The sequence below is a fragment of the Chlamydotis macqueenii genome, chromosome 6, assembly GCF_036417535.1.
Source record: "Chlamydotis macqueenii isolate bChlMac1 chromosome 6, bChlMac1.mat, whole genome shotgun sequence".
Lineage (NCBI taxonomy): Eukaryota > Metazoa > Chordata > Aves > Otidiformes > Otididae > Chlamydotis > Chlamydotis macqueenii.
In genome coordinates this window covers 10608337-10630365 of record NC_141561.1, presented here as the reverse complement: position 1 = coordinate 10630365, position 22029 = coordinate 10608337, and the positions used below count along the sequence as shown (strand labels likewise).

At 40.2% G+C, this 22029-nt stretch overlaps 2 protein-coding genes across 3 annotated transcripts in view; one reads left to right on the top strand and one right to left on the bottom strand.

Moving 5' to 3' along the window:
* The window catches only part of LOC104478544 (TGF-beta receptor type-2-like), a 31548-nt gene extending 30561 nt beyond the window's left edge, over positions 1–987 (top strand). Inside the window, exon 7 of the mRNA XM_010118916.2 lies at positions 485–987. Within this exon, the coding sequence (XP_010117218.2) occupies positions 485–697 (213 nt within the window). The 3' untranslated portion in view covers positions 698–987. The remainder of the gene's footprint in view (positions 1–484) is intronic.
* A 3175-nt stretch (positions 988–4162) lies between these two features.
* OSBPL11 (oxysterol binding protein like 11) overlaps positions 4163–22029 on the bottom strand; it is a 39682-nt gene continuing 21815 nt past the window's right edge. For both annotated transcript variants that reach the window (XM_086751180.1, XM_086751181.1), the window contains exons 6-13: positions 20651–20852; positions 17271–17416; positions 16701–16841; positions 14241–14739; positions 12455–12641; positions 8094–8276; positions 7326–7479; positions 4163–5866 (exon numbers count right to left, since the gene is read on the bottom strand). In XM_086751180.1, the coding sequence (XP_086607306.1) occupies positions 5789–5866; positions 7326–7479; positions 8094–8276; positions 12455–12641; positions 14241–14739; positions 16701–16841; positions 17271–17416; positions 20651–20852 (1590 nt within the window). In that variant the 3' untranslated portion in view covers positions 4163–5788. The remainder of the gene's footprint in view (positions 5867–7325; positions 7480–8093; positions 8277–12454; positions 12642–14240; positions 14740–16700; positions 16842–17270; positions 17417–20650; positions 20853–22029) is intronic.

Below are 22029 nucleotides of genomic sequence, written 5' to 3'. Positions count from 1 at the left end.
TTTGAACCTCTGCATCCAGGTGTAACAGCCAGGGCACAGGCTTGAAACCCAGAGACCTGGGCTCAGCTGCCAGCCTGTGGGTCACCGTCGGCACCTCTCCTGTCCCTCCCAATTTTAGTCTGCCCTGATCTGAACGAGCAAGAGTGAGACAGTAGATGGATGGCCTGTTTCTTTCTGGTCCCTATTTAAGCCCCACAGTCAACACAAACCAGCTCCCAGGGAGGATTTCCAGGGAGCGTGGGAAATGCTTGGGACCAGATCCCAGGTGAGCCGAGGCTGCTGCCCTAACACGAGCAGTGCCCGGAACGGTGCAAGTGTTAGCACCTGCCACAACTTACCAAGGCCGTTTCCTCTTGTGCTTAAGCTTGGCCAAAAAAAAAAAAAGCATTTCTGTAGGAAGCAAAACGCTGCAATTGCATTAGATCAGCTTGTAGCTCCTCCTCCTCCTGCCTTCTGATCTTAATTTCATTCCTTCTGACCGCAGGGAATGCGTTTTCTGTGCGACACCATCACAGAGTGTTGGGACCACGACCCCGAGGCTCGCCTCACCGCCCACTGCGTGGCCGAGCGCTTCAACCTGATGGCACAGATGGATTGTGATGACATCCTCAACAACAACATGGACAACGAGGCCAGCAAAACAGCTTCTCCAGGCGAGGAGCACCAGGACAGCGACGGGAGCAGAAACGTGCAGTGACGCAGCAGGCAAAAGGCCTCATCACGAGAAATGAGAGCATGCGTGAGAAGCATTTAGCTCATGGGAAAAAACCTCGCTCCGTTTTCCAAAATGGAACTAAGATCTAGTACGTAACTTATTTATAAGATCTGTTTCCTCCCACAGATACAGTGAACTGTGGAATCAATACTTTGTTAAAGTGCAACGTTATATATGAACTGATTTTGTACTTACTTTAAATGTATAATGATGCAAAGCATTCCTTCTATTATTTTTTAAAATAATAATGTTTAATCTTTTATTAATAAGCACCCGAATTCCATGTCTATCTTTTGAAGTCCTTCCATATCACCATCACAAGTTTCTTTTCTAACTGCTTATTCTGCAGAGATGCAGACAATTTCAAATTTTCCTTTTTTATTGGCCTCCACACACAAAAAACCTGTTGTGGCAGCAGAAAAGAAACCATTTGAGATGTAACATACTCTCCGTGGAAAAAATGCTGGCACCCAGGAAAATTACTCATTGATCAGACAGTTCTTAATACAGTGTAAAGGTACCTGATAATCCAGTTGGCAAAAGCCTGAGCTGCTGCAACTCCAGCACACCTTTTTTTCACTGGAGAATTCCTGGGTGTACTTGATAGTTCGGGTGGGTATGTGAAGTTTCTTGACCAGAAAAAACGCATCACTAGTGTAGACACTGATGTTCCACTCTAAGACGTCTCCATACAGGATATCTGGACAACTCTTTCCCCGTATCAGTCCGGTTTCCAGCCACCTTTAGCCAACAGATTTGTGCCACAGTAATACCATCCACACAAATGTGCTGGATAATACTTCCTGCAGCTCTCCCGCACCCCTCTGCTGTGTGACTCAACCTGAAGAAACATGACCAGACAGAACTGGGACCTTTCCTCCCGTAACCACCAGACCAAGCCAGGCTGCCTCTGTAGCGGAAAGGCAATTAAGGACAGGTAAGTCATACCTCGCTCTGAACCCAGGCACTGTGCAAGTCTTAATCCTTCCACCCTTGGGAGCAAAAGGTAATAAAAACCTCAGCTGCTTCTAAGAAGCCCTGCAAGTCCATACCTGACACTCAGCTACACAGAGGTACATCGTTCAGAACAGCCTCAGAAATACTTTGCTTGCCAGCACGCAGTGGCATGGATTAACCCCTCAAGGGAGAAGGGAGAAAACCATACATACTCTCGATATTGTTTCCACCTCTTTCAACTGTTTCCACAGCTCCTAAATTAAAAGCCTAGAACAAAATTGTCTCTAAATCCTTTGAAGAAGGACAGAGGGGGAATGAATTAGGTTGCATAAAATCTAAATAATAAAAACTTACCTCAGCTACCATGTATAAGTCTCCACCTACAACCATGAGGATACCTTTCCTTCTCACCAGTCCTCCACCTGGCTGCTACCTCCTGTCATCCTTTGATTTTTCAAGCTAACCCTTTTCTCTTGAAGCACATCCTCCCCAGGTCACCATAAACACACCCTTTCCACCCACCTGGCTTCAGTCACATTTCTTTAATACATTAACCCCTCCTCTACCATATGGATGCCCAAGAGAAAGACCACGGGGCAGCTTTTCTGACATGGAGATAAAAAACAATGGAAACACATCGAACTCCCCCCAGGCTGTCCAACCTTTCCTTCCCACAATATTCAGTGCAGAATTTCCCCTACCAAGTTTTGCACCAAGTTCTTCCACAGGTGATTGGGACAGAGGGGGGATCAGCCCGTGCAAACTAGACATTGAAGGCTGCATCTCTGATTCTGATAGCTGAAATCCAAATTCTCCTGGGGAGACAGAGATTTAATCCTAGGCTTGACAGTTTATACTGTAAATATGCTGAAAAACATCAATCTATTCCCCTCCTTATGCCTAAAACCTTGAACACTGATTTATGTTTTGCGTTTTTTCCATGAAAACCCAGTCCAGAACCAAACTTTCAGCAGCCTGAATGCCTGCGGTAAACAGGAGTGACTTGTCACACCCTTGGTTTGCCATGAGCAGCAAGGGTACGCAGCACCTCTGAAGAGAGCCATTTATTTAAGCTCCAAGATCTGTTTATAACTCAAGGAGCCTAAAACCACTGAGATCAATAAGAATTTTGCTCTTAACTTCAGTGGAGCCCAATCAAGCTAAAAAGACCAAAGGGAACATAAACCGAGATCCTCCACTTTGCCATGCTCCTCGTTGAACGCACTGTGGTTCTAGCAAATATCTAGACAGAAAGCAGCAGTGAGCCTTTCCCTTCACTCCAGAAGGTACAGGATGGAAACAACAGCAGTTACGCAAGAGAATCAAATCTGGTCAGAGTTAAAAATACATCCATTAGTCTGTAGGGTGCTTGCAACTCTCAGAAGAATCACATAAATGTCTTACCATTTAAGCTGGATATTCAGTGGGTAGATTTTTTTAAAAACTGTTTTCAGCCATGTCCTTTGTTTCTAGAAGCAACTAGAAATTTGCATCATAACTAAATCCACATCAGGAAGCCATTCCAGTTCTTGTGATCACCTGAGCAAAGCAAGGCTTTACTTTTTTTTTTTTCCCTCCTAAGCAGCACCCTCATGTTAAAAGAAATCGTTCCACATATTTTAAAAAGACTACTTGTTCAGTGTTGGGTCTATTTTTACACAACAAAATTAGCAACAGCTTTCTTAGTGTGAAACCACATCATACCAGATGAGGGTGGAAGAGAAATAACTTGACTAATAACATTATATAAGGAGCACAAATGGGTTTATGGTCAACATGGGAGCTTTTCAGTCTGTTTTACAGCTATCACATTGACAAATTCCCACATCAAAATTTTAAGCAGAGCTCAGTCACTGAGTCATAGTTCTTCATTTTAATAAGCACAAGTTTGATCCCTGGAGTATGCTCAGCTGATAAAGGTTTGTTTTCTGCTCTGATCACTGCAATATTAAAAGCTGGGCCTTGCACCACAGCCCTTGTTGTTTGTTTAAAGCAAATCTGCCATGCAACACAGCTAAAACAACTATGAAACATATTCAGTCTTGTCAATTTATTGTCTGCCCCTTCACCATCCCCAGTTTGGTGGAGGTACCAGTGAACCATGGAAGGTCACACATCACCACGATTCCTACCCCACATCCTGGAACTGGCCGAGGAGCACACTCCAGATGTGTCACAGACCCAGAAAGAAGGAGGTACTAATCCCACTGTTGTCATTTTTATTTTTATTCCTGGTTAAATATGAAAATGCCCAATGGAAATCCAAAACTAACATAACAGGATGGTTGTATAGAATATCACAAACAAGACAGCAGGGCCTAAAACATTCTTCTGCTGGAGAATATAGTTACTACTCAAGTGCACAGTGCCAAAACATCCCACTTTAAGGGCCAAGGAAAGCCCAGACAGACAGGTCTCCAGCATAAAAGATAGCAACAACCTACTCTTCTTGGTCACCTGATCTCCAGGAAAGCAGACAGAACAAATGAATCATTTTGTAGTTTTATTATCCCCACCCCCACTTCTCACAAACGGACTATGACTCGCATTGAGATCTCAGTGCATTTCACAGAAAAAAAAAAACCAACAAAAAAAAAAAAACGTACAAGAGGATCAAAATAGTTGTGCATAAATTAAACCCTTTTTTTTTTTTGCACAATTTACAGTATGTGTTGAAATTTAACATGGTTACTTTAACCTTCTGATGCATTCTTACACTTAGATCTTCTCCATGGAAAACTTCTTACCAGATCACACAGTTGTGAGTTCTCATGATGCTGGATCAGGTGCAGCCATTGCCATGGCTGGGAAGTGGCAGATAATGTTATATACACTGATTGGAAGACTACATCAGAAGAAAAAACAGATTAAGGCACCACTGTTGGAAAAATTAAGGTAGCTTGTAGTTACAACAATAACGAAAGCCATAATAAGTACTATTCTTAATTGCCAGCAATTCTTAAACTTTAATAAAATAGTTATATAAAAAAAAAAAAAACCAAACCACAAAGGAAGTTTGTACCTGAATACAGTTTCCTGATATCTGATTGTGTTTCAAATCAATACCCAGTCCTCAGCATAATCAGCTTTTTTTTTTTTATGGTAAGATGAAAAACCAGGACCTACAGTCCATGTATTCACAGGTCACATTTCACTGCTTTGTTCTCAATAACACCACAGGAGAAAAACCAAAACCATCCAAAGGACAGTTTGTAACACTGATACTTCGCCTCTGAGATGACTAGATGGGCAGAGAAATTTAAATACAAAATTGTAAGTTTTCTGTTCATTTTGAAAGCCTTAGTCCTCAGGAAGGGAAGGTGGAGAAGGAAGGAAAAAAGAAAAAAAAAAAAAAGGGCCAAACCTTATTACATTATAACATGAGAAAAATCAGTCACTCAAAGACATTTAATAAAATTAGGAGTTGAAAAGCGTTCAAATTACTTTTCCAATTCAAGTCAATTATTTCAAGTATATTAAAACGTTTCAGAGGAAAAATTTCTCCATGGTTACAATACTAATTGCTTTTATAAATCCATAAAAAAGAAAGGTAGTCTCTACATATATCCCATATTCCTCCGATGCATGCACATGTTCTCTCTGAAGAAAAACGTCATGACGATGCAGTTGTTTCTTAACACTGATTTCAGGCACATCTTCCAAACATCCCTCCAGTTTTCGCCAGAAAGGTTGATCATTGGGCATAAAAGCAGCAATTTTTTGGTTGCTGTTGTCTACATGGGTACCGAGCAGGTTTCACTTATTAAAGAGCTTAAAGATTCTGGAAAAAGTTCCCATGTTACTCCAAAATCCAACAGTTCCTTCTTCTCTTAGGCAGCTTTTGCAATCAGATCTACTTAGGAGAATTTTACACAATTCTGATAAAATCTCTTGGATCATACAAAAAACAAGTTGGTTGAATGTACCTGGCAAGTTTGTCTCTACAGCTTTTTTTTCTTTTTAAATAGCTTTAAAGTGCCCTAGTATATTTATTTCTTTATGTTCCTTTAAACTTTCACAATTACATAAAAAGGGGACACTCAGTGTGATTACTGTGTTTTGAGTGACAGAGGAAAAGGAGAGGAAAATCAGAAAACTCATATTAAAGCAGGTTTTCTAGTTAACGTCCGTTTGTTGAGTTTGTGCAGCAGAGACTGTTTTCCAGAGGGGTTTATGATAAACCCAGCCATCTCCCTGCAATGGGAAGAGAAAATATGGTTATAATAAAGACGCTGTCCCAGGAGAATTCCCTTCACACAGCTATTAGACTGATAGCTGTGAAAACCAGAGGGACACAGCTTATGCCTTTAACTCGCAGATTAAGACACAGAGGTCAATGAGCAGGCTTCTGACAGTACTTCAGAACGCGCAGGGACTCTTGCTGAGCCACAGCAGTCTCTGGGAATCGACTGCACTTGTAATTAACCCTGTTGGAGAGTCGCTCTTCACAGCTCCATGATTCAGATTACTTTAAAAAGCCAAACAAGAAGCCAGCAGAGAGGCAGATGCCCAGGATTACCAGCTCTAACACAGCCTAACTGCTTACCCAGAAATGAAGTGGCTCAGGATTACGTTTAAACATTTTCTGAGTAGATCTGTATCTCAGATTAGCAACAGAATTTCACCTCTTCTAAATCTAGATACTAACAATATAAATATCTAGATCTAAGCTAATCACACTAACATAGCTTTAGAGAACACAAAGCTTTACTGGAGCTAACAGATAGTCCTGAACTGTAAAACACAAAACCTGAAGAAAATAAAAAAAAAAAAAAAACCCACAAAAAAAAAACCCCAAACTTTTTCGTCTATGTTTTAAACCCTTGCTGGACCACAGATATGGGAAGAAGAAAGGGGAGTTACGTTACTGCCGTTTAACAGATAAAGCTTTCACTACAAGGAGAATGTAAACTAGTGTAGTAGTTTATGCTGTAGCATAAATTTTAGTTGAGTTCCCTCCCCTTGCACAGGGCTCAGAAAAACTCTCCACACAAGCAGGGTCTCATCATCTGATCACAAGGAAAGCCTATTTCAAAGTTACCATACTGGCAGCACCCAGTCTTCCTGGACAGTCTGCAGTTTACCTTGTTAATAATAATAATAATAATAATTATTATTATTATTAAATACTTTTAACATTATTGAAATACAGGTGAAGTCATTGAACAAACAAGCTCCATCCAAAATTTAATGTACAACAAAGCAAGAAGTTCCAAGTTGAGAATGAAATCATGTTTCTTCTTTCTAACAGTAATATCTTGGTTTTACATGAACACAGCATAAGCAAAGTCAGTACTGCTGATTATTTCCTTTGGGTATTTACTGTTGCAGTCTGCTTACATGTGTACATGTAAAGCTGTTTCTCATGTGCCACATGGAAGAGCTTGGTAAAAGAAACAGAACCACAAAACAGGCAAACATTTTCTTGCAAAGGAATTGCCAAACCAAAGCATTTGGGAAGTGAAGGGTAGAGTCAGACCTTTACATGCTTGGGGGTGCTTATGTCACCTTATTCCTGTGGATCCCATGGAGCTAAACTGCAAGATCTAAGGCCAAATACTCTATTCTGACAAGACAGGGACCCATATGCGCATCTGCTTTCATTGTAGCTCTGCCTCTGCCTTCACTAACAGCTAACTACTTGTGAACTTACTTCTTTAAGGAAGTATTTAGTACACCAAGGTGTTTCTGTTTCAGCACGAAGCCTCTCTTCATTCCTCTGTCGTTCTTCAAGGGCTCGCTTGTGCTCTGTAGCCTTATCGATGTCTCCATCCCGCAAAGACTCTGTTACATGCTGCCACAGCCTCCTACAAAACAAGTTGTTAACTAGTTTTCAAAAGTTTTCTCAGCCTGCCTGGAACTACAGGATCACCACATGCAGTTACTTCAGGACAGGAGCACTCCCTCCAACTTACGCACAACAAACCGACCCAGGCTGGAGCACGATGGTGCAGTGCAGGTGGCAGAGCTCACAGCTGAGTCTTACAGCTACCCTAGCAATTGGGAGCAGATAGAAACAGCTCTGAGGTTTTGTCTGTGCCAATGTAATGTCTGTTTGGACACCCTTTAAAGTTGCTACGGAAGTGTATTCAACAAGCAGTTTCTTGTCAAAAGTTGCTCCACTGTGTAGCTGATGGTTAAAACCAACACAAATAAGGAGGCTCTGTTCTAGCAGGCACTTTATGAACTCAAAAGACAACTCTGTCCATGAATAAAAGAGAGAAGATAACCATGTGCCTGCACTTGTTTTTGCACTTTTTATTATGCACTTGTTTTTTGGTTTTTTTTTTTAAAAATAAAATATTAGCATCACTGCTGCTAAGAATATCCACAAATAATATTTACATTTGCAGGTTTTCCTAAGGCATTCACAGACTACTTGGGACAAAAAGAGTCAGACAACAGTAAACACATACTCTACCTCGATTCAAACGGTCCTTGTTTCTCAAGGGGCCGGACTCGTTTTCTTGTCACAGACAGCTTTGTCAAGTCCACGTATTTTGTCTCGCCGTTGCTGTAAGTGAACTCAAGCACGCTGTTCCACTCCCCTTGCACTCTGCACACCACTGTGTTCATTGTGTTCTGCTTCACTTCACCCGTAACTCTAGGAAAGTAATTTTTATTTTTAAAAGGCCTTGGCTAAAGACACCTGAGGACTAGTCCTTGCATAATGACTCAACTTCGTTCTGAATAAGTCTGCAAACTTGTCACGCTGTCTTGAAAAATGTTGGTTACTTGAATTACATTTGCACAAAGAAGCTCAAAGAGCAAAGTGACTTTACTCATTGCTCTACTTCTCTTCATGTTACCCAGGAAACTCCATTCTTGGCTTCAGCTTAAACTTGTTTCAAATCTTTTAACAGAACTGAAAATGAAAAAGAAACTAACACTGAACAGTTTACATGTAATAAGCACTTCATCATTTCCACTTGAAACATCATATCAGATGTGTAGTTCAGACTTAAAAGATAAAAATTAATTTCTACCAAGAATGTATCTCACTATCTGCTGGCATTTTATCTCACATCTTTACTTCTCATGTGTCAACGGTCTCATTTTTACGTTGCTCACATAAGCAGCAGACATACAAGAGTAGAAAGCAAGTAGGAAACCAGGGATCAGGGGAACTGAGGACAGGCTGAGAGTTGGGGCTGTTCAGCCTGGAGAAGAGGAGGCTCCGAGGAGACCTTATAGTGGCCTTCCAGAACCTAAAGGGAGCCTACAGGAAAGACAGGGAGAAACTCTTCAGCAGGGCCTGTTGTGATAGCACAAGGGGTAATGGTTTTAAAATAGAGGGGGGTAGATTCAGATTTGATACAACAACAACAAAAAAGTTTACAATGAGGGTGGTGGAACACTGGCCCAGGTTGCCCAGAGAGGTGGTGGAAGCCCCATCCCTGGAAACACTCAAGGCCAAGCTGGACGGAGCTCTGAGCAACCTGATCTGGTTGGAGATGTCCCTGCTCCTTACAGAGAGGTTGGACTGGATGGCCTTTAAAGGTCCCTCCCAACTCAAACCATTCTATGATTCTAATCTTATTTGATTCTTTCCTGTGTCTTCCACAGAAACCTCTGCTAATAAGATATTAAAAGTGTCTCTCTAAAATGAAATATTTCATTCAAAGTGTTGCACGAATGCTCAACGTATCACCATAATCACACACACTGATGCATATTTTTCTTCTCAGCATCAAGACCGATCCAAAGGCCTCCCTACACTCCATCCTGAATCAAGGAGTGGAAGCTTCCTGAGCATAGCTAGGCAAGTGAGTTATCACCCTCAAACAGAAGTTTTCTCCCAGAAAGAAGAAACAAAAGGGTCTGCACACTATGCAAACAAGACCTCAGACATTTTCACTTGTAAGGTGCTGCAGGATTCACAAAGGACACAATCTACAGCTCAAATTAAACTGCAATCACCTGTACACAAGCTCTCTACAACACACCACTCCCGTTCCCCTTCCCGCAGCTCATCAGCGCTCACACACAGTACATGTTACATCTCCTTTCACATTTACATTACGTGCAGCTACTAATAGCTGACTTGCACACCAGTGGTTTGCGGTTATTTTCTTTGAACAACTGCATACAGAGGAGCAGAAAGCAGCTCTTCTGTGCTTCCACTTTGCCCATCCTGGCCATGTGGTACCATGCTCAGAGGAAGAAGGAAGTGCAGTAGATGCCATCTCCTCTCTTCCACATGCACTGATCACTTCCAGCTGTGTCTACATCCACCTGCCCCCTCTGAGTCCAGCATCAAAACAGAGAAATCAATTTCTCAGGCAATGAAACTAGCATCATGGGCCAGACCTTCCGGCACAGAGATGCTGGATGCCTGTCAAACCAGCCCTGCAGAGAATCCTGCAGAGAGGGCAAGCGGGGAAAGCTCACAGCCTGCTCACAGCAGGAGGCAGCAGCCAGAGCTTCTGCCACATCTCGCGTATGCGGGAGGCAGCTGGAGCCACATCACGGTTCAGCAGCTCAAACCTAACTTGAACCTTATTAGAAAAATCTTCCAAAAAACCAGACTGATACGTACGTGCTGCTCAGGCATAGTTTTCTATTACAAAAATTTAAGATTCATTCAAGAAAACAGGCCAGAGTTGGAACATGTTGCATGAGCAATAAAAGCACATTTACATTAAACTATTAAGCTTTTTTTTGGTGGAAGTTAACAAGTGCTAACAGTTTCTGAAAACAACTGAAAGAGTAGGTGACAAACAAGCAGCCTTCTTTTCGTGCTGCTTTTTCATCCTATGACTTCTACACCTCACCAAAGCTATTACACACGCTGAAGTCCCTGTCCTCCTCCTAAGAGATCTCTGAACAGACTGAACCCACAGGATGCCAGACACCAGCCCATTCATACTTTGCAGTTACATCTTCCGAAGTTTGAGCTTAATTTTTCCAGGCACTGTGTGGTTACAATACTGACAGGCAGTATTTGAATATCAATCAAATTACTGTCTCTGCTCAGCTTAAAGTAAACAAGGTTCTATCACTCACTACTAAGGTGCAGTATCGAGCTGCCACATTAAACTCCCATTGCAACCTGTTTTTCTTCAAGTTGCATTGCTCTGAGGTACACAACTGTTCTCAGCATTGCCGATGTAGTATCTGCTGGAACTAGTACTGGTGATAAAAATCTGCTAGCATTTATCTGTAAGCTTGGCATGATTGATATATGCCTAGCTGTTCATTATCATCATCTTCTATTTCATCAAGCTAAAGAGGTACAGGATCAAGCAGCCAATATCCAGCTGAGATCTAACAACAAGGGTCACTCTACCAAAAAAAAAAAAAAAAAAAAATCTATAACATCACCATAGCAACTCACTTGTGCACTGTGTAACCATGACAACGCTGTTGCTTCCCCATCAAGAGATTCTTTTGGCAATGTCCAATCATCACCGCGTCAAATTTTCAATAGTTACAGTACCTTGAACAGATCTGTCTTTAAAAAGACTGCATCTGTGACTAATTTCAGAGAGACAAACAACAAAACAGTTTCCAAAATTAAATCACTGAAGTAAAATTGCATCCTATCGCTTATTTTTTTTTATGGCACAACAGGAGCTATTGCAAGGTGGAAGATACATGGTAAGCAACCGAAACAAAAATCCCAAACCATGTGTCACTTTAGAATTGTTCCGAGTGAAACAGCTCCATGTAAGCTTCAGTTCTCCAGATGCCACTGGGACAGGGGAGCTACCATTGAGTTTAAATTCAAAGCATGTATGGGAATTTATGGGGCAAAACACTTCAAGATGGAAGTTTCGGGAAGTTTTTTTTTGTTTTCCTTTAGGGTAAGGGCTGTGTTTATCGTTTACTGTTTCAGGAGAAGTGATTTAGAGAAGACTGCTGATTTTCTGCAACCTGTGAAAGCAACCCTTATTTAAGAAGTTCTGATGTTCTAGGCTGTTACATATCTCACTATTATCTCTAACACATTTAATCTAAGAAAGGTTTAAACAAGTACTAAATGGAATAAGATATTCTTTGTGTGATTACTACTTAATTTTCTCCTTCCTCAATTAACAGCCTCTGTATTAGTACAAAGCTAAGCTGCAGCAGTCTTACTATAAAATGTCTAAAACATCAATGTTAGTGAGTTTCAAAAACTTTTGCACCAAATGTACACACACCTTCTAGAATCTGATACAAGTAATGCCAAGCAAGCTTTCCCTGGATCTTCTTTCTTTTACCTGTTAGTTTTTAAAAATGCATAGACATGAAGAATTACCACTACAGGAATTGCCACTAGTCTTTTAAAAAGGGATTTTTGTCTAGAGATTTTCTATAAATTGCTTAAACTTTATAGTCTTACATTTCTTATACAGAAATCTCAAGATCAATAAGTAACAGAAGACTATTTACTAACGTTCCCTGCAGCGCAACCACGATTTGCAACACACAGCCCTTTAAGATAGCAAGATCAACCTCATTTTGAATGGAGAGCAAACCAACTTCTATCAGAAAGAAGAGAATCTGTGGCAGCCAGGAGCTCTGTTTTCACAGTGGTTTGAACACAGAGTCAGACAAACACGGATTTTCCTTACTGTCTTTAATTCAACCTGATTTTGCCTTGAGGATCACATGAGATGCAATTGTCTCGCCATAATATTGTTTAAAAGCACAGTCATAACTCAAGTGTTCATGAACAGGAAAAACTGTTTTCTCAGCCTACCAAATCAGTATTATTCAGTACACAGAAAAGGGGATTTACACAGCTACTGCAGTTCTAGAATGTGTATTACATGATAAAAATAGAAGAGTTCTCACCGATGCAATTTGCCACCGTAGAAGGGCTTGGTGTGAAAATTAATACTTGCAGAATACCCAGTCTTCACACAGTTAATGTTGACTTTTCCTCCCAGTTCTACCCAGGGAACGGTTAAAATTGACCGAGCATATGCACAGGGCAGAGAGAATGTGTATTCTTCCCCATGTTCCAAGAGACTTAAGAGACCTGTGTGAAGAAATACAAGAACCCCTAAATCAGTACCACTTTAGAAAAGACCAAATGAGGTATTGAAACAGACAGCCAATACTACATCTGACTACTTTTCCTCATGCACATTTAAAAAAAAACACCACGAAAAAAAAACCATGAAACTGACACTTATTACAGATTCTAGATAAAAATATTTTCCTGAAATTACTAACCTGAGTAACATGCATTTATGTTTCTCTTTGGAACAGACAATAATCCTAATAATATTCTCCATAAAGCACAACGTTGTGCTGTGCAACATACTTTTTAGTAGTATCTAAAAGGGCTGGTCACTCTCTTACTGATGGTTCTGGAGCATGGCCACACAAGACTCACACTGCCAAAAGCAAGTAATGAATGAATATCCTGAACTGCAGATTATGAGAAAGGGCCAATACTCCTGTTCTGTTTTCCCTCCCTGTAACATGTCCTACCCTATCTGAAGGCAGGTAGCAGAGACAATCCTCCCCTACCTGCACATCTCTGCCAAGATAAACCTAACTCTTTCCTGACAGTAGCTTTTGCAATAAATGTCAAGAATCTCATAGAAAACTAGAATTTTCTTTAGGTTTTAAGATAGGTGGGTTTGGTTTATTCCTATTAAAAACCCCACAAGATCTACCTCCTGCCATTAGAAGAACATAGCATAACTGACTGCTGCCTGCATCAACCCATGCCTCTGTAGCACATTACCATGGTGCATCTGATCTAAGTATGAAAAACATGAGAAATTCTGAACAGTTATGACATGATTTGAGAAATGTCCTAGAGGAGATATTAACTTCAGAGATTACCCAGTACAGCCAAAGCACTGAGATGTGCCTTCCACATCCCTGCCACATATGCAGTTCACATGCAAGCGCCTGGAATCCCCAGTTGCTGGGCAATATACACAGGGGACACAGAAAGGGAAATGCCATCTCAGCTCCTGCAGTAAATACTGCTGCTAAAGGGAAATGACAGTCCAAGGGCAGCTACCCTTCTCTGTCCCTAAAGGATCCAATTTCTGTAGTTAAAATTAAAACTTGCATAGTAAGATACGTAAGCGCGATATATGCAAATTGAACAATACTTCTATTTAATAAATGTCTGATGTAAGTTAGTTTGTCTAATGCTTGTAAACTGATATTTATGAGTGTTTCCAACTACAGTAACTGCCCTTTGGTTGAAAAGGCAAAGTTTTATTTCCAAATATAATCCTGATTTTTGGCAAAGTAAGTATAAACCTATCTAGATTTTTTTTCCCCCATATGAAAACTTACTGTTTATAATGAGGACCTGTAATATCTTCTGTAATTCGTAAACAGTAAAGTAAGAAATCACTGAATGACTGTACATTAAGGTTTACAGATGCCAGAGATTAGAGGAAAAACAAAAGTACATTAAAAAAATAATCTGAAAATCCACAGTAGCAGTTGACATCTCTGCAAGTAAGTTTTTTTTAAAAGTCTTTGAAAGAAAACTGCTAAGCAGTATTCATCTGTATTTCTGCCAGAAACATACAACATCAAATTTCCTCTCTAACTAATACTTTAACAACTTTCTAAAATGAATAAGGACAGAAGTTACACTTACCCTCACCAACCATTGTCACTCCTATTGACATTCCTAAGAATTTACTTTTTGTCCAGACATGGGCATTGACACACATCTTTCTCTCTACACATTCAGCATAAAACCCTGAGACAGGAGGATGGTGGGACACTTGCTCAGCTACAAATTTTACTGTATAATAGTCCAGCTCTCTTTGGCCTTCCAGATCTTTAGACAGAGTTACTTGCTCTGAGGGGGAGTGAGCAGAGAAGTTACTGCCAGCATCAGTGGTTACTTCACTCTTCGGCATCCTCCAGGAGCAGTGAAATGTCTCCCCAATTATTGGATTGTATGGTTTCTTTGCAATAGCTCCTTTGCGACCTTCGTGAAATGAAGTGAGATAATACTCAACGAAGCGGATCATCCTCTCCTCAGGGGTAGTGCCATTTGTGATTGCAATGAAGAGATCTGGATGGGACATGAAGTCTGCGTACATTTCCAACAAAGATCGCTTCTCTAAAATAAAAGTGGGAAGAACCACCTGAAATAAAAGAAAACCCAGAAAGCTCTAGTAAGTAAAACAGAGGCAGACATTTTTATAAGGAAAGTTCTCAGGTGGAGGATTCTGTCCTATTTTGGACACTACACTTTCAGATTGAACTTTCTTGTCCCTCTTCTAAGATGTCAGCAAAATACAGTGATTGGAGGGCCCAGAAAAGCAATTGACAAGGAGAAGAAAGCCCAGTAAGTACTATTAGGACTAAAGAGATTGAAAGGGATGAGCATTCCTCAAAAAACATGGAAGAACTGCAAAGAGAAAGTTTTCTGTATGCCTGGAGGAAAAAAGAAACAGGAAGGAGCTCAAACTACAGCAAGGAAGGTTCAGAGCAGAGCTAAGGAAAGGTTTTTTCTAACGGAGAGAAGAGCAGCCAAGCCAGTGTTCCTGAGAGCCTGCAGTCGCTCTCACCACAGCAACTGGGACAAGCACTTACGAGAAATAACACAGCACAGGTTGATCCTGTACCTCTGAGCAGAGGATCTTATACTTGCCTGTTATATTTACCACTATAAAAAACAGCAGTCCTGTCCTTTGCTGGGCCAAGAGCTATACTGTACAGTATCATCAGTCTTTTCCTTCCCCGTAGTGGCAACTAACCTGACGTAACTAACTGTTGTAAAGAGTAACACACGGTGTCTCAACCATGAGATCAAGACAGTCCATTTAAATCAGCTGCATTCAAAGAGGTAGAGCACAGACACAAGACTCTTAACAGATATACTACTTAAGCTGAACACACTTGTGATGTTGTTGCAACACTGGCCTGGAATATTAAAGTCACTTTTCATTTCAGTATCGTGATATTTAGGTTAAATGTGATTCTAACAACTTCATTACCTGTTTTGAAGTCAGGCTGGTTGCACTTCAGTGCTTTGCCTGCTCTGAACAAAAGACAGTTCTACATACACAGTCAAAAGTTACAATTGAGAGACAGACTTGACAATTTGTTCAACTAATAGAACAAGATATCTTCAATATAAGTGAAAAAAATTACTTAATTCCTGCTTAAGCAGCAGGGATTTAAGTTTGGCCCACAAGCAGCAGGGCCTGTTCATACCACCTTTTTTTCCAAATTGTGAAATCTACACTCCACACTACAAGTGTTCCTAGTGGCCAAGTAGCTAGTGCCCAAAAAAAATAGCCTGAAAAAAACCTATTATAATCCATAATTCCAAGAAAGGGAGTGCTTTCCTCATTCCACACCACTGTAAAATCCCTTTTTTTCTTTAAGAGCATCTAGTGCTTACGGTAAGAAGTCTTTACAGGAGTGAATTGAACATAAGCTGGTAGCAGCCTGATTTTCCCAGATTTGCTGACCAAGTTGTCAAGTAGCAACTGAGCATTAACGTTTCAAAGCAGCTTGCTTTTGAGATCTGTACCGAGGCGTCAAACCCACTTTTCTCCAGTATAACTTTGGTCCTGCTTGTTATAGCTGCGAGCAAACACAGAAATGAGAATAGGACACAGAGGCATACACAGATGTCTGAGGATATAGAGAAGGGGAACCAAAAGAAAACTTGTTTTCAGTAGCAGTATGAATACAGGCCTAGGGTTATGTAAGTCGTGTGTAAAAGCATTATCAAGTGAGAAAAAAGATCACGGAAGGAAAGCAGAAGGACAAAAATATGAGAAGGCCGTAGAAAACAGCATGGAAAGATGAAACACAGGAAAGAAAACAGGCCACTATAGGAAAGCCAACAAAAACATAGTAGAAAACACAAAGAGAAAGCAATAGAAAAGATATGGCCAGTTGCATTAAAAAAAAAATTCACTCCTTCAACATTTCACTTAAAACCTGCATCAAACTGGGACACGGAATCTTGGGACCTCAAGTTGCTACAGGTTACAATTTCATGTTAAACTCAACATTGCTCAATACAGGAGCCGAGTTTAAAATGACTCTTCACTTTTACTGCAGCCAGTCTTCATACTTAGTTACTTACTCTTGTTAAGTCCATGCCAAGTTTCAGCTGAGATAAGAGATGCAAAATAACACTGCGCTGTTCTTCCACCGCTCCTAGATCATCTTCTTTATCATCACAGATATCCTCCAGCTCCTCATCTGGGTTTATTTCTTCAGGTTCCTGGGATAAGAGCCATAAACATCAGCTCAAAGATGTGACTGGCTAGACAATATCCAAAAAAGACATCGTATTGTATTTAACTGTCCATGTATGAAAAAAAAAAAAAAGACTAAACAAACCCCTGCAGAGAGCTACACAATGGAATCTACCCCCCAAGATAAACAACAACTGAAGAATTTAAAGGGGCATTAAAGTAACTCAGTGCAGATTTCATCTGGAGGATTCAGGCTAAGATTTCTCCGTCTTTCACATTGGTCGGGGGGAAAAACAAAAAGCTTAAAAGCAAATTTGACCTGTTTTCCTGTAAGTTTTGTGAGCTAACAGAACAGCAAGAATCTAACATACACAAAAATAGCGAAGCAATTGAAACATTTCCAGATATTCCTCAGAATAATTCCCCACAGAAATGGGATGGTCACATTACCTTACCCTTGTTAGCTGGCAGGGCTCTGCAATGGACTGCTCTTCTCTGACAGATGCTGGCTTGTTTATCTCTGCTGGGAAATTCTGAGCTGCTCCATTTTTGAAGTGGTTTGCCAGAGATATCTTCGGTTCCAACCAACTGATTGTCGTTCCTGAAGCAAAAGAAAGTTTGCGCTGTAACTTGCTCATCCTCTGTAAGGTCAGTATACAGCAGTTTTCACAAAAGAGCTATTTTTTACAAATGAACTGAAAGCAGCCAGTTCCTCCTGCAGCCAATCCCTTCAGCGGCAACTAAACAAAGGTGGCGCAATGATACACCACCTTCAGTGATCATTAGCACAAACACTGCGATTGGCGAGCTGTAATACATGCGACTTGGACTGGAGAAACTAGTTGGTGTCATGAAAGATGTAATCAGATACTGCAGGAAGAACCCAGTATCACAGGAATGTTAAGTAACCTTTACAATTTTCTTTAACTGGTACCCAAAAAAAGAAACAAAGCCCACCACTTATCTTCTGAAACCCAGCCCAATTCTACACCAAAAAGAGCTAAAGTAGAAAAAGTTTTGTTGCCAGTGTTTTCTCTGAGGAGGTTACTTGTCTTTTCTCAGCTGCTAAGAAGGCAGGCACATGCTGTTGAATAAATAATAATTGCTTAAAAAAAAAAAAAAAAAAAAAAGCTGCAGGGCTTGGAAAGCTATTACCCACTTGATGATTCCAGGATCTCTAGTTACTCCCAGCTAATTTATCAGAACAGATCAGGTTCCTCATTAATAATACAAATGTTCCATTCTTTTTCAGAGGCTAATAAATGTACAGGTGACTCCAATCAGTTTTTACTGAAGAATATACAAAATGCCAAACCATCCTGGCAGGGTTGCAAACACAGAAATTATTAGGAAGCCTGAATTTCTACCACCACGCAGCAGTTTGTTGTGCTTAGGAACTCTACACTAAAGTGGCTCTTGTCTCTTCCTATATGATACACAATCCTTTATTTCCAGACATGTGTTACCTGGAACTAGGTCACATCCCCAGCCCCAACAGGCAGAGTAAGCTCAGTTGAGATAAACAGCAGCATTTCCATTGGGAACGCGGGGGCAGGAAAAAGGTCCAGCTTTACTAATGGAACCAGACAACTTTTTCCCCCAGGAAGACAGTGTATTTTCATCAAGTATTTAACTCATTAAGCCACTCCATAGTGAGAAACAAGACTCTATCAGCAGTTTAAGCTATTTAAACAGAAGCTTCAAAGAAGAAAAAAATGAGATGCTCAGAATGTCACTGTCACACTTATCTTTTTGAAAAGGTTTTACTCATCTTTAAAACCTCTTCATGAACCGTTATGTGCTTTCTGAGCTATAACTTTCCACACAATAATCTCTAATTGCATGTTCTAGGCTGCATTTAATCCACACTCACTGCCTCTATATTACCCTGAATTTAACAAGTAGCCTCCCTCTTATACTCCTTATCAGCTACTTCTAAAATAACATTATTTATTAAGTTGTATTTAATTTTCCCTGTCAAATTTGAGGAGGGTTTAAGTTATTTCAACTACTAGTTGTGTTTTAATCTTTGTGAGTGGACGGGATACCACCTTAATACTTCTCTTCCATTGGAAGACCATATTCAAATCTGCTCTCAGCTATTTTTGGTAGGCACAAGCTATTCTCTTTACTTGTGATCTCCTTGTCCCCTAAAAGTCTTGACTTCATTTTTGTTTTAAACACTTGTCAGCACGTGTTTTTAGATTTGTCCATTAACAGGCACATACCAATTGAATAGCATTCAGATGAATTGAGCGTTCCCCTGCATAGTTTAAAAAATTAAAAAGCAACAAAAACACTAATCAAAAAAGCCCCTAATCAAAAAAAGCCCCTATCTTTTTCATAAAGTTATTACAGTGATGCTCCTTGGACCCTTCTTATTTCCCCAGATACAGTAACGGGTCAAAAAACCACCTTAGTAGCATACACATGAAAATAAAAAAAGACTTCTGATGTGCATCTCCCACAGTTATGTATCAATAGTTGAAAACAATTACATGGAATAGGAAGAGTTCTTTCAGTGTGAGTAACTTTGGAGTTCAGGCAAAGATCTGGAGAGGTGACATCCAGTTTTTCATTTTTAAAATGAAATTTTGAACTGAAATACAGTAAAAAAGTTAATTTATCCTATCCTCCTTTAATGCCTGTGGTGATTTAAGAATCACAAACTACTTTTCTGTAGTTTTTATACAACATACTGTTTTATCTTAGAAGTTAAACTAATTACAGCTTTGAAATAATATGCACTGGCAAAGCAAGTACCACAAATATGATAGGAATATGGGAAAGACAACGTAAGAGACAACTTATGAGTGTACTTTGTTACATACTTACCATATCTATCCTATCTGTTGTGTAAGAATAGCATTTGAGAATCCTCAAAAGCTTTTTGCTCACAAAGAGCCAGAAGTAAATACATGGGAAAAAAAAATAAAGATGCAAAAGAATTTTTGAACAGGAAAGAACACATTCAGTTCATACACTGAATTAGGTGGAACGATTCTGGTAAGCACTTACTTGCACAGAAGCAATCGATTGTGCAGACATAGCAACATATTTGTCTGCTGTCTATGAATGCATGTTATTCCACACCCATTAGCAGTAGGATTCAGAGTCTGTGGGGGTTTTTTGGGTTTTTTTTGGGGGGGTTTGGTTGTTTATGAAGAGAGATTACTTTTTTTTTTTACCTTTAACCAATTTGCATTTGCTTACAAGTCTGCTCTGGCCTCAGAACGGAATGCAACGCTCAGCCCATGTTTTAGACTATGATAACTCAAAACAAAAATGCTGATGTATAAACAGTATTAATAATAACCTGTGCAAATGCAGAGCTTTGTATTTTAATGCTTAACTAGAAATGAAAGCCACATACATGTAAATGCTTATAATAGGTATTTAGTGTGTAAAAAAAGTCAGAAAGCATGACATTTGACAGAGCTGTACTGGACATCATATATCCTAGAATCTGCAATTCCATAAAATTTCCCCTCTACTATTACTGTTCCTGAGCAGCCAGTTACAACCCAAAGGCAGGCTTCTTGTTGTGGTGCCTTATGTACTTCCTTCTGTTGCGAGATCCTCCACAACAACTAGATGTTACATTTATACAGCTGCTGCCACACAATTCTTGATATTATAAGTTATTTTTTAAAATATACAATAGGCATGGACTCCAACCAGCAAGTCGGACTCTGGAAAAACTCACAAGAAACCAGGCAGCTGGCAGTTCTCTGTGCCCATGTGAAACTGTATTTCGTGGGACAAGCATTTTTGCAAGAAGGAAAGGATTCATACTTGTTACAGAGTTCTGCTCTTTGTGAGCATCTATACCCACCTGCTGGTAAGGATCCCTTTTGTTGAGAAGCATGTTGTAACTGGAGAATATGGAAACAGTCATTTAAGCAGTTCATGGTTGCCATGGAAGTTGCTTTCAGCATTAACAGGTCTTGATCCAAGGATGTAAGGTGACCAGAGACAGGGAGGCATTCTATGCTCCTGATCAAGTCTCTCTGCTGGCCCTCAGCCTGAGACATCATCTGTCAAACAAAACAGTCATTTATCAGGTGATGGAGGTGTGCTGCATGATACACATTTAACTGTACACACAGAGAATCCCGAGTTATTTTCTGACTGTAATAAAACTACAAGATAACAGATATATGTAAAGTTAACTGTATTGTTTTTTCTTTGATGCAGCTATTGAAGCGTCATTAAATGCATGATGAAATCCCCATGGCAATACATGGCACCTTAACAACAAGCAAAAGAATATCAAAGTGACTTCAAAAAAAAGCAGAGAGAAATTTGAACATGATACTTGCTGCAGTAAATATCAAACACTTGCATGACTGATTGATAGGGACGAGGTCGGGGGCAGGGAGGAACCCCCCACACAGTCTGTGCGCTCTGCACAGCCTGGAAGATCTATGAGGCTCTATCTGTGCCTATCAAGATCTTTTCACTCCCTACAAGAAGAGATCCAGCACTTAAAAGGAAAAGACCTGTATTACTCAGTTTGACTCAAACCACACAGGATTCTCATTTATTGCCTGCAGTGCCACCACGCTTAGGGTCACTATCTCACTGTTTACTTTGCAAAGGGGGAGAAAAAAAAAGTAAGATTTTCACTTTCATTACATGTTCAAATTACAGCTTTCTTCTTGTCATTGCCTCCCTTGCTTTCCCTCAAGCTCCTTTCCTCCACACAGAGCCACACACCCCTACATCACAGAACCTGCAACAGCACGTTTGCCCGCAAGAGGTACAGCGGCAAAGCACACCAGCCATCAAGCAGCACACTGCGGTGTTCTAAAAACCTACATACTTTCCTTTGCGTACTCAGAGAAGTAAAATATTGCCTGATTTTGAATTACAAGGATGAAAGCAAACTTCTATACCTGCTAGCCCCTTTTCTGGGGGGGTACAAACAGCACTAATGTTACTGGACAGCACCACTCCTCGACCATTACATGTTCTAGCAGTTAAGTTAAATGTAAAACCAGACTGATTTAATAGAGCAGAAGAATAATTTCTTTAAAGAATCTAAGATGAATGCATGTGTTTAACTGCTGTGGCCCTACCTAGTTTTTTAATTCACCACTCCTAGCAGTATCTTACTGATTTTTTCTTTTTTTTTTCCCCAGTACCTTTGCCTGGAAGGTTTTATGCAACAAATACTTAAGCAATATGTATTCGTCCAAGTTCACAGTATGT